Below are 13,233 nucleotides of genomic sequence, written 5' to 3'. Positions count from 1 at the left end.
TATTCTAATCACTGATATGTAGAAAAACTTTTCTTAGTTTGTCCACTGTTTGAAGACTCAAAAGTGTGCATGCATAAAAAGTCACTATGTGGTAGGTCAGTTTCACCACACACATATTCTCATGAAGTATCTGACCAATCTAGTTTCTGAACTACAAAATGGAAAACAAACTTGTTAATGTATTTTAAAGACATACAATTCTCACTGCATTTTCAAAAATAGAAGGCTATCTGCTATGAATTTTTTTTCCTTACTTCTGATTTTAGACCATGTTAAAATTCTTATATATTGATTTCCTGGTTTAGTGTCTGCCAATGGTCCTGCATTTTTCAAGTTTAATAATCTATGAATTGTTTGGTAATGTCGTGGAATTTTCTCATAATAATTTCTCAAAATTAATATTCAGTACTGGCTGAAAGTGCTAATTTAATGGAGAAAAGCTAGGTACAAATGAGTTATTCTGGTCATGATAAAGGCCTGAAATACCAAGCTGACTTATTTTTTCCAGTATATTGCATATGATGTTGCTGATACTCTCTTTCCTTGAATGCAAATGTTAGAAAGAAATGCTACATATGTTCTTCAAGCAAGGGGGTTTTTTGTTGGGTTTTTTTCAGTCAAGACTCCATTTGACATTGTGAGGCTACTGGGAATATAGAAACTCAGTAGTTTATCCAGTAAATTGCTATTTTTTCTTAGCTGAGAAGACTTTCCATTGCAAAAATGTTTAATGGCTTGTTTTGAAAAGTATTTGTGGCATTCTAAGCATATTTTCTTACAGCAATCTATTTGTAGAGCAATGGGCTAATTTGGTTTAAGTAACTGTGGGTAACTAGCCGTTGCTGAATTTCAGTTGTGGGGAGAAGCCATGCAAAGTAAATTACTTTGTTTTCCTTCCTTGCATAATTTTCATTCTTTGTATTTTATCCCTAGTCAAGTATGTTTTTTAAAAACATGAGTAGACCTCCTGAGGTCAGTAGATACTTGACTTTGAGAGTTACAGATAGAGTTAAATTTTATTTAACTGTATTACTAAATAGAATTTAACTGTACTACATATTTTTAGGAAACAGATAACCATAAGTCCTACTTAAGAGCTCTGTTTCCTCTGACTCAGGGAGGGTTAGTTAATGTAAAAGCAAAAATATTATCAAACCCAAAAGTGAAGGTTGCTACTTCAGTATTGGGCATTCACAGCTCTAAGGGACTGCAGCTTCTATATTTTATGAAGTATTTTTCAATAGCGTAACACCACAAGCCTTATTTAATGTAATACAAAATAAGTTTCTTTTCAAATTTAATTTAGTGTGTTTGCTTTTAAATAGTCCTGGTGAGCTTAGCAAAATTAATAATGACTTTCTCAGGATATCTACAACACTAGAAGAAAAATAATTCTTATTAATACAAGGTATGCGTCATAGTCTGCATTTTCCTTACATCTTTTTTATCTGCTATCCAGAACTTGTAAATAATATTGCCAATCTGATTTCAGAGTGCTGATGATATCTGTGCAAGCTTATTGATGTTTGCTGTAGAGTCACTTTCTGTTCTCTTCACTGTAGAAAGAAAGAACGGATACTACAAACCCTGCTCATTTTCAGTTGTATCTACTGTCATTATGATGTAACGTTAGAGATTGTCATAAATTAGCACGCTCCTGATTAGCATGAATTCAATAAATGTTCTTTACTTCAAAAGAATGCTTGAGACATGTGCTACTACTTGCATTGTTTATATATGGTACTGTAGAAACTTAACATTTGCAAGAAAAATGTAAGATGATGATTAGATAAGATTACTCAGAAATAATTAGGTGGGTGTGTAGGCTACTAAATGTATTTGATTTTAATCTCTAATTAAAAAGTTGGATTTTTTAATTGTTTTTGTGATGCAATAGTTTTTACTTCATTATACCTTTTGTAAATAGGGGCCAAATTCTGCTTGTTCATTGTGCCTTAGTACAGGATAAATATATTGGTATGAAACAGTATTCTCAAAGCTGATGACAGACTGTCTCCATAGTTGCTTCTGAATTATTATTCTAAGATTCAGAGAAAATACATGTTTGTGACCTTGTACACCTTGAACCAGGAATGAAAATGATGGCTAACCTTGAATGAATATCTCTATACATTCTTTTGGCTGATGATAGATATAATTATATTGTAGGATATGGCACTGCCAGAAGCATAGTGGGTTTTTTTGTGTTAGTGCTGTCTGATTCTGAGGTCTCTTATATGAGGATTGAAATTAGTTGATGTTACAGTGAAGGTATTTCTCTGTGGATCTACAGCTGTGAATTCAAGCCTTGCTTCATTCCACTGTTCCAGTTTTCACTTAGGTCTGCCACAAGGTTGTAGTCCTTATTTGGGCTGGGGAACCAGACACAAAGAGATACAGTAACTAGAGGTAGCTGTTCTAGCCATTGGATAAGAAAGTTATTGTCTTTAAGCATGCTAGACCAGTTGTGTTTCTCTGTTTAGGCAGACTGTGACTGACTCGTGGCTTGATAAACCAGAGGTCTCTTAATACCTAGAGTTGGGGCATCTTCTGAAAAATCATGTGCTGGTGTGAAAGAAGCTACAGCAATGTGTGTGGAACTGCATGGTACTGAATTGTTTAACTCCCTAGAGTTACTTTTCTAGGTGACTGTTTTTAAAACAAATATATAGTAAACAATTGGTTAAAAAGGTAAATATTGCACACTTTTTTACTGAAAGCTTATTCTTCTGTGCAGACTTCTTTGTATCATATAGTATGCTGAATGTCAACCACAGCCTGATCTATTGACATAAGTTCCCAAGTTTCTTTTATTTTATTAGTTTACGAGTTTTCTTGTATTAATGGGATGGGAAAGGGAAACAAAAAGAAGTGTTATGCTTTTCCACCTATCCGCACAGGTCTGTTTTGGCTTAATTGGGCTGGGGACAGAGATTGTTTTGTTCGTTTGTTCTGGGTTTTTTTGTCATTGCCATCTAGATCAATCCCTGCACTGACTGGAGGAGTGATATCTGGCAGTGGCAGAGCTAAAGGCTTCTCTCTCTCTCTCTTTTTTTTTTTTTTAAGTGTATATAACGTGAAAATAGCCCTCATATCTGACTGGTAAAATAAACTATCAGAAGTTTCTCTGCAGAACTTACAAAAAGTAAGACAATAAACAGAGAGGAATTTTATTTGTCCTGTAGAATTTGTGGTTTGGTTTTAAGTGGATAGATTAGGTTAACAAATTGGAATCCCACTTCGAAAATGAGAATGACATTGAGGACATAGTTCAATCTTTTCCAGATGCTCTAATAGAACAAAAAAGTGGGGGGAAAAAACAAGGAGAGGGCCAGTAATCGTGGACTCACCCAACATTGATTAGACTTCTGTCAGTGAAGAATACCTTGCAAGAATCTTACAGGTGTTTGTAGAAGTAGTGATGCCATCGCAGCATTCTTGTATATATACTTAAACATAGCATGTGAGAACTGTCTATTCTGAGAATACACATTTTAAGTGGCTTGCAAGATACAGGATCTGAAGAGAACCCTTTCCTTTGGCACTGTATAATAAGAACACTATTTTATAAAGAATAATAAAATACTCTGTTCCTTATCTCACTTTGAAATGCTTTTGAATTTAGTTTTCTTTCTTCACCTTCAGCCAACTGTGTTCCAGAGTACTTCTAAAAGCTATCATATAGATTAAATTTCATTGAAACAGTTTTCAGTACACTTTGGTCCTATCCGTTCTGTTCAATTTGGAGTATTTTCAAAATCATAGGTGCCACACTTATGTAGAACAGAACTTGAAGTGGGTTTTCACCTACAGCATTGGATATTAGTAAAACATCTGTTTTGCTGGTGAAACAAAAAGGTACACTTGTGTTAAGTGCATGCATCCATTCCTTTAATTTTACGTGAACTTCATCTGAAAATATTTGCAGTGGGTTTTTAAAGTATTTGTGATCCTGTGTTTAAGTAAAGGAAAACAAGTTCTTATCCAATATATAAACAATCTTTTCTTATTTAATGAATTCTGTTTGATCTATTAAAGCATAATAGTTGTGAGGATAAAGCCTTTGAGGGAAGATTAATATATATTTAGATCATTACAAAATAATCTTCTTTCACTTATACCTAGCTTGAAAAATAAAATTACAGAAAGCACTGATTAATACTGCTTTGAAAGCTTTTACTTTTTAAGAAGCCTAAAGTAGAGATTATACTGCATACTAAAAGATCTTTTGGTCACAAAAGTCATACTTTTTAATAGGTGACAGTGCTGAGAACATAATTCTGTTTACTGGGAATGGTTTTAAAGCCACATAAGAGTAGGAAGAGGACTGAGCTGATATACACATACTCATCTCATATCTGAGTCGACTTTTTTCCTGGTGTTTGTTGTTTAACTATGCCATGTTGCAAGAGGCCATAATATAAATTATAAGAAGAATATTTGTAATAAGAAATATCATTCCCTAGAGGCATAGTTTATTTTCATGTCTTTCAGAATTTGTTTGTGGGTTTTTTAGACATTGATAATTAGTATAATCTTAAAGTAAAACTCAATTAAAAATAGAATAATGTGAAACTGAGATTGGTAAGATTTTTTTTTCTCTCTGCATGCTTTAGAGGGGTTTATCACAGCAATGTCTGAATATTAACTTTTTTCAGTTTTCTGTGTTTGTTTGGTGGTGTTCTGTGATTTTTCTGAGAATTCTCCAGGATGAACTTTTAATGATTTCATTAACTGTAGATTCCGTGAGAGTGGAATCCTTAGACATTTATTATGCCTTATTTAATAAATACCTTTATTAATTAACAAAATTATCAGGAGCATTTCATGGAGGGAGAAAAAGCCTGCTTTTGAAAAGTTAATTAAAGCATAAATTCTGTAATGAATGTTCTCTCAGCCTCTATTAAGAGGAATGTTTCACATAAACATTTAATGTTATGTGATTGTGGACACTCCAGTAGTATGATAGTGGAATTCTGTGACTCCCTAGAAGGGCTTTTTTCCTTGTTCTGGCTCTTTTGCTATTAATTTAAAACAAATATAATAGCTAAAGGCTCTATTATTTAAAAGGAAGTGTTCTTAATCATTACTAGTGCTATTTTGGGGCATTGTTGCTGTTAGCGTATAAATTTCTGTGTAAGTCTAATCTGTTTGGAAGTGAACTCATCTACCTCCTGTGTGTTTCAGCCCAACTGTTTAGAATTTGATCATATTAACATGTTTGTCTAGAGCAAAGGGTAGTTTTTCATTGAAAGCATGCAATAAAACTGGGAACTTGGTAGTACAGACAATGTGTTTTGGACAGGAGGACAGCTACTTGGTTTCTCTTGTCTTCAGTTGCAATTATACTGGCAGAGATTATATTGCCAGAAGTGATCCAGGGGAAATAAGGATAGACTTTCAGTTCACTGTTCAAACTGTACAGGAAACTAATACAATTTCAGACTCCCTCTCAAGGCGCACTGTTTTTCGAAAGATACAAATTCTTTGGTAGGCATTTACCTAAAGTCAGCACATGCTTTGACTCACAAGGTAATTGTAGCAAGAGAATTAGGAGGACCATAAAGATCTGTCCTGCTGTTAAATTGTGTCAGTGTGAAAATTCTGATCATTTGAGAAAAAGCAATAGCATCTATTATTTTGAGACATCTAACACTGTATTTAGACATTAGCCGTAGGTTCTTCTAGAAATAATTTGTTCTTCTCATGTAAAATTCCATATAAAGGAGACTACTGAAGAATCAATGCAGAGTAGTAAGAAATACAGTAATTCAGATTTCATAGGGAAGATTATCTTCTCAAGACATGCAGGCTTTTGAAAGTGAAGACATCAAATGATATTAAGAAATATGACTGTTGGGGAGTTCCAGTAAACCCTTGGAATCAACAAAAATGTTTCTCCATTAGTGATTCTGAAGCGTCCTTGTGATTAGACAGTCTAGATTAACCTGGGTGGTGGGTTTTTTTCATGTTTGACCTTACAAAGGATTTAATGACCTTTATATAAGCTCAGGCTAAGTGAAAGTTCCAGTGGATCACTGTGTCCTGTAAACTTCATTTTTGGATGAAGTGGAAATGTCCTTCTGCAGTCCTGACCTCAATTTCAATACCTCACTATAGTAGTTGAAAAGTTTGCACAGCCTGGATCAGAGATAACCAAAGCAAGCACTGCTGAGGCTGTTAGTCACACCTGCTCAGTGTGATTTACATGCTTCATCAAGCGTGGAACCACGTCAAGCCAATAGCTGTGTAAAATTGTTTTGAAAATCTACTGCATTATCTGAGAAAGAAGGGATGACTATTCCGTTGCTTGCTGAATGGACCTTGTTCTGTGAACAAGGAAGATTTGAACCGTTTGGGATTTTTTTATGTGACTGTTCTGAATGAAGCTACTAAAGAGGATGCTTGATAACTGAAAATAACTAATGGATAACTCTAAAGACTGATTCAGGCATGATCAGTATGAACAAATATCATTGGCTCTGTGGAGTGTAGACTATTTGGACCCAAATGTGCTGTGGTCTAATTAGTGTTTACACCTCAAGCAAAATAATAAGACTTTTCTGCTTGTTTTGGAAGAAGGCTCTAGTCATGGAAAACACTAAGTCAAAACCAGTGCTAGCTGCTAGAATTCAGTACAGCATGCCTTATATCTTAGAGGTACACATCTCTCTCTTTCCTATGCTTGCCGCAGAACTGGTCTGCACTGCCCTTTGAGGCTTAGTTGGGGATATCTGTCTAACCATAAAGTTTTCACCTGACAAGTAGCTAAATACAGACTCTGCACAGGAGTATTCAGATGCATAAACATACAGTCCAGAACTACTTGGAGCCAATAAATCTTTCCCTTAGGAGAACAAGAAAGTCAGTGATATTACTGATAAAAATACAGATTATATACTTTTTGTTTGTTTTTAAATTAAAGTTTGAAGATTTTTCCAAACCAGAAGTTGTTCATCACATATTTTATATAGCTTTTACCTTAGAATGGGTTTGTGTGAACTGGTACAGTGTTACAATGCTCAAATTCAAAATCCTGTGGTAGAATACTTAAACGTCTAAAGAAGAAAATACTTTTTTTTAATCCTGCAGACATTTTATTGGTCTTGAGTTTGTTGGGTTTTTTAACTCAAAAGAATTGATAGGAGACTTGCATGTAATAGTATATCCATATGTAGTATCATCTCGGTAGTAGCTTTTGTAACTATATGAGTACGTAGATAATATTCACAGGAGTAATATCCCCCCTGACTTTTGGTGTTAGTGCTGAGCTTTTCAAATAAGCAAATAGCAATTTCAAATAGCCTATTTGAAAAAGGGTGTAAGCTTCAGGTCTGCCGTCTTTGAGTATGGGTTGAATTGAGAAAACTGTTTCTGTTTTTATCACTTCCCTCTTCTGAAAAGAGATGGGGAAAAAAAGTTAAAAAAATCAAAGTAAGCCTTTCAAAATGAAGTATTTCAGACTGTATACAAGTTTTTTTGGAATTAAAATCACAGAATTTTTAATTCATATACAGAATTGAAGAATCAATTGTTACACTTATTCAGGATTTCTCACAAGGACAAAATTATTCACATGCAGAACTGCAGGAGCATGGTTTAACTACGATTATATGAGCTTTATTATGTTTAGAAATATCTAAATATCTTAATAATTAAACATTTATGAGTAAATCTCCTGTGAAAGTCAAAACCACTAGGCTTTAGAATGTATACTGTAGGTGGAGTTGTGCAAGCTTCCTTGTGGAGCTGTGCCGGTACATGGGATTCTGAATCTCAAAAGTCCTCTTGAAGAGCTCAGTGTCTGAATAAAGAGTAGGCTTTTGGAGTGGCAAATGAAAATGAGTTTTCAGAACATTCCTCTTTGAAAACAAAACTTGTTTCAAATCTACTGTCTCACAGAGAAAATCTAGTGAGCTTAACTCTGTGTTGTCTGGCATCTCTACACTTGCGAAACCTTTTTCTAGTGAAGCGGTAGCATTTTTCACTGTCGTGTTCAACAATTTTCAGATTTTTGTATCTTTTCTTTTTATGATGTTTTCTTAAGTATACAGCTGAGGAGACCAATAACAAAAAGATAAATCCATAGATGATGAAAGGATTTTCCTGAGCTTAGTAGTTAACATAATAGTTTGAAAAGAAAAGAATTTACAAGTACTTGTTCAAATGCACTATGTAGAGAGTGAATAAAATAAACAGCAAGATGTGTTGTGATAGGAACTCAGATGATCAAAGGGAACTACTGAATAGGCATAGTTATTCTTTCAGATAAAATAAGGAAGTAATTCCTTTGAGAGTTTTTGTGATCATTTCTGTTGGAAAACTTTGTATGCATTACTCGGAAATTCAATGAAGAGAAAAGCAATACAGCCTAGATAATAGTGTCAGCTTTGAGCACGAGGTGGCATGTGGACATAGCTTGAGCTATTTCTCCAAATCATTTGAATGGAAATATTGGATTAGTTAACCTTGTGTCAGGTCTGTTAGTTAAATAAACCCTCCAACTGTTCCTGACTGAAGGATGCATAGTTGTGACTGAAAGATGCTGCTGCTTTTCATTAGAATTTTGTCAAATATATCCTGCTAACATAATGATTTTAAAATAAAATGGTTTATTCGATGGAAAAGGATAACAAGCAGAAAATTCACAGTCTTTTCTTTTCACAGGGTGTTTCAGCCCAGTAGGAAATCCTCTTAGCCGAACACTATTGGGTAGACTACAGACGGTAAGGAATTCTATCTTTGCATTTTTTTAAATTGATGTTTAACTATAAAATGTCATTATTCACAAGTTCTCATTGTAGAGAGGGTTTTTTTATCCTTCTTTATTCACAAAAGCGGTATCTGCAAGCAAATTGTCTACATGGACAAATAAGCTTTTGCTGCAGCCAGCTGGTAGCAAGATCACATATCTGCAAATTAAAACTTTATGTTTTTCCATGATTTACTTTCTCTTGTTTAGAAATAAATAAGGTAAAATCACAGTCCTGTGTTTTTGATTATTACTAAGAATACAGGCATTGATAAGTAGGGAGAGAAAGCTGGGACAATAACTTGAAATCGAATCCTATTTGCAGCACCATGTTTTCATTGTTTACTCACACTTCACCTTTTTGTAACAAGTGAAATTACAGCTATCCTCTGTTTATTTAATTGCTTATTTGTTAAATATTGATTAGAAACTTCTAATAATTATATTTCTGGTTTCCTGATCACCATAATAAAAATCCAGCAGACTCTGTAAATTAATTCTAACTATATGCTTGATAAACCTGGATTAAGTATGGAGAGACTAGTGATGGAAGAGCAAGTGGTGCTTCTGGATACTCAACATATGTGTGGCTCTCGAGAGTTGGGCCTGTTGTACTGGAGATGTTAATCCTCCTGCACACATGGATAAAGTGCTATGTTTTAATATTCTGTCTTAATTGCAGGCTAATTGTAAGTTTTAAGAGAAGTGTTAGAAATGGACATAAATTAACTCAGATCATTTATAGGTGGTTTACAGTTTAGATTTGGGATTTTGTTTTGGGCTTGTTTTGGGGTTTTTTTGGACCTACCTTATTTAACAGAATCTGTTAATGAAGTTGTGGAAGGCTCATAAGGTACGTAGGATTCACCAAGAAATTTTGAAAGTACAGTTTTACATCGATGTTTTGTTAGTGACTAAATAGTTCTTTTCACATTTTCAATTTTTTAGCCATCAATATAGAAAAAGTGTAAATTTTTCAATCAATATTTTAATGTTCGCCATCACAGTAAGTTCTTGAAGCATTTACAGGATCAACTGTTTTGGAATCTACTAAACAGCAGCTAACTTAAAATATTTTTTTTCTGAGACGGTTAAATTAAGGTTTTAAATATTTTTGTTACTTTTTCTGTTATAAATTCAATAATGTATAAGTGCAGGTAAACACTATATTGGGGAAAGTAACATATTTACAAATCACAAAATAATTGAAGAGATTTTGAATCATTTCAGGAGCTGGAGTATTTCACATGCATCTGAATTGATCTTTTTTCCCTTTTTTCTTTTCTTTCTTTTTTTCATACCTCAAGGCTTTACTGCAGCAGCTGTGTTTGCATTTCTGTTTTCTGTTTGTACATTGCAGGTTTCCATAAAGTGCAGCCTGGCACAGTTTTGGTTCTTTTCCTCTAGGCAGATTATAGATTCCCATGCTCATTAAATATTGAAGGGCTGTAATCAAATAAGGATTGTAGTCATCTGAAGCCTAAGGAAGTATCTTCACAGTGTCTACAGACAGATTAATTAAGATGAAAGAAGAGTACATTATTCTTATCAATTAATACTTGTAGAATAATTTTAATTTAGGTATTAATACTGCCCTTGTACTTTTGTTTCCTGTGGACTAAAATTCTACAGTTAGTTGTCCTGAGCTAGGAGTGACGATTAGTTGGACCAGAGAACAAGAACAGGAATACAACAGTGCTAGCATTATTCAAGTATTTTATGTTGTCTCAGCTTATTTAATGTTTCATTTAAAAATTCAGTTACTGGAGTAAAGTGATTGCTTGCCATTCTTAGGGAAGGAGATAATTAAATAAATTTTCAGCACTCAAGTTCACAAGGAAAAACTAAAACAATGGAGCAACTGGGAAAGCTCAGGTTGATTCTGTAAAATTTTTAAATGTTTTAAATACTATCTCACTTTTAAGCCAGTGGTGGGTTTTTTTGAGCACTGTAAGTTCATTTATTTTGTCTGCTTTAAAAAAAAAAAACCAAAAAACAAACCACCACAAAACAAAAACACAAAACCCCGAAAGCGTAACAGTCTGAGAACATAGGCTATTACACATTGAGGCACAGATTTACTGAACAGACAAGAGAAGCTTTAACATTCATTCCCTGTGTCTTCACTGGAGCGTTTGCACAAGTAACACTCCCAGTTTCTCTTCCATTCTGACAGATGCAGGCACAGGGAGATGGAGTGGAGAGAAGCAGTGGTACTGTGCAGCATCCGAGAAATAAGTATTTGTCCTTCTTCATGTCACTGAGTCTATCACTCACCAGGGAAAGGAGGAGGGGTGACTTTGACCTTGTATGCACACACATTGGGGTTCCCTCCAATATTTGTAGTGTCTGCCTAAGATTAATCTTAGAAAAACTTATTTTCCAAGTGTAGTTATCAAGAGTTAATGACTAATTAGAAGTGGGACTTAATCTGTATATTTATTCTGTTACAATGAATATATTTACATGTAAGGAAGAAGCATATGAAACCACCAGTAGGCTTTATATTTTTCCACATTTTTTTCTTTAAACTCTGATATTGTGGTATTTGAAATATGTTTGTTCAGTAGTAGAAATGAAATGCTGAATTTTTTATGGAAAACGCAGTAAAACGTGCCACTTGTTCTTACCCAGTACTGTTTCTTCTAGGGGAATGAATGCTATCTAATGCTCAAGTTCTGTTGTTTGCTATATATCTGCATGAAAAAAAGCAAAACCTCCATTACCACAATCACTGAAACTGCCCAATTAAAAAGAAGCCATACACATTTTAATTAGTGCTATTATCAGGAATTGGTGACACTTGATACAGTTACTTATATATCAGTTTACTCTTACCTGTAATGCTCTCTTTTGTATTAGTGTCTTAAATTTTTTTTTGCTTGTTTTTGGGTTAGAAATATCTAGGCTATCTAGAACTCTGAATCTATTCGGATAGAATTCTGGATCTATTTATCTTCTTCTGAGGATGTTCCTTAAGCTGAAAGCTCCTAACAGCTTTGTTCAACCAAAAGCAGTATGACACAGCGGGCTTTTTCAGCAAGCATTTTGTTCCTGTTTCTCACAGATGGTTTGCTTCCCAAAAAGACCAACTCCTCAGCACATAACTATAGCCCCACATCTGTTCCAGTGCAAGAAAAGGATTAACTAGTTTCCATCTTGCATTAAAAAGAGGAGACATTCATACTGTGTTAAGAACGATGTATTCATATACTTATGTCTGTCGCTTTTTTGGAATCCTGAAAACGTTGCTTAATCTTGTGACCCAACGTTAAAAAACTGTTTCTAAACTGAAAGGCCAGTAGTTTTTGCTGGGAGTTACTTGCAGTATATATGGTAGTTGGCACTGTTTGGCATGGCATGCCAGAGGCAATTCTGCTGCCTTGTAGTAGCTACATCTGTGGTAGGCAGCTGTGGCCATTCCCTTTTCCCGCTGGAGGGAGGTGTGTGCAGCCCATGACATACTTGGAGTATCTCTTTAAGAGGAAACTCTTTGGATTGTTGTTGCCTTAAAAGTTTAACCAGTGTCTGAGAACATTCAACATAGTCTCAGGATGACTCATGGATTTTAGCTTGTTATTTCCAAACAGCTCACTCTCCTCAAGCTGCTCTTACGCTGAGTGTTTGAGAGCACATAAATACTTTATTAAAAAGAGAGACAGATTGAGACACAATAATGGGGCAATATGAGTACCTGAACCAGATACCTAAATAATACTGCTAATAATTCTGATGAATCATTTTTGAGCAACAGGAGGCACTCCCATCCCACAGGCTAAGCACATTGCCTGCACAGTTCCCTTAACCTTGAGAATGGAAAATGAGAATTAGCTGTAACCTGTAAGGCAATGCTAACTAACAGTAGACCACTGAACAAGCCACGTACTCTGAACTGCAGCTCCACCAGTCTTTGTTCAAAATTTGTTTACTAAATCAGGCAGTTACCCTTCCCCCCCCCGCACGTATGTACATAATTATTCAGAACTCTTTAGGTGGTAGGATTAGATGTCACAGTAGATGATAAGAACTGAGTGCAACTGTTCGCTTTTATACTGTGTTCATCTGTATGTACTGAGTGTGTCTGTGACTCCCATGGCAATACTGAAACAGTCTGGACACTGGATGGAACCTCTGTGTTCAGGATAGTCAGTGATTTTTTTCATATATGGGAGGGCAAGAATCTCTCCATTTAGTCTGCTGAGGATTGCAGTAATGATGTTCTCTGGGTCACCCTAATAAAATAAAAAGCCCCCAAAAAACCCAGAAAATAAAGAGAGCAATATATTTTAAATGCGTGTTTTTGAAAAACAAGAGAAGTTCATGCAAAAGACAGTTAAAGGAAGGGCTGTAAAATAGGAAAAAGGTTGAAGCAAGTTGGATAGAAATTCGCAAATTTAAATGTTGTTTATAATGTGGAACAATCTGTTATGGGTGGAAATGCTTATTTTGCAAAACTCACATTTGATTTGCTTTTAAAATAT

The 13,233-nt window shown here is 34.7% G+C and overlaps 1 protein-coding gene across 4 annotated transcripts in view; it reads left to right on the top strand.

Moving 5' to 3' along the window:
* Positions 1–13,233, top strand: part of AHI1 (Abelson helper integration site 1) — a 95,337-nt gene that overhangs the window by 60,711 nt on the left and 21,393 nt on the right. For all 4 annotated transcript variants that reach the window (XM_026845729.1, XM_026845730.1, XM_026845728.1 and 1 more), the window contains exon 20: positions 8,668–8,726. In XM_026845729.1, coding sequence (XP_026701530.1) covers positions 8,668–8,726 — 59 coding nt within the window. The remainder of the gene's footprint in view (positions 1–8,667; positions 8,727–13,233) is intronic.

The sequence above is a fragment of the Athene cunicularia genome (genome assembly GCF_003259725.1).
Source record: "Athene cunicularia isolate RWA chromosome 3 unlocalized genomic scaffold, athCun1 chr3_part1, whole genome shotgun sequence".
Taxonomy (NCBI): Eukaryota; Metazoa; Chordata; class Aves; order Strigiformes; family Strigidae; genus Athene; species Athene cunicularia.
This window is presented reverse-complemented; position numbering and strand designations above follow the sequence as displayed.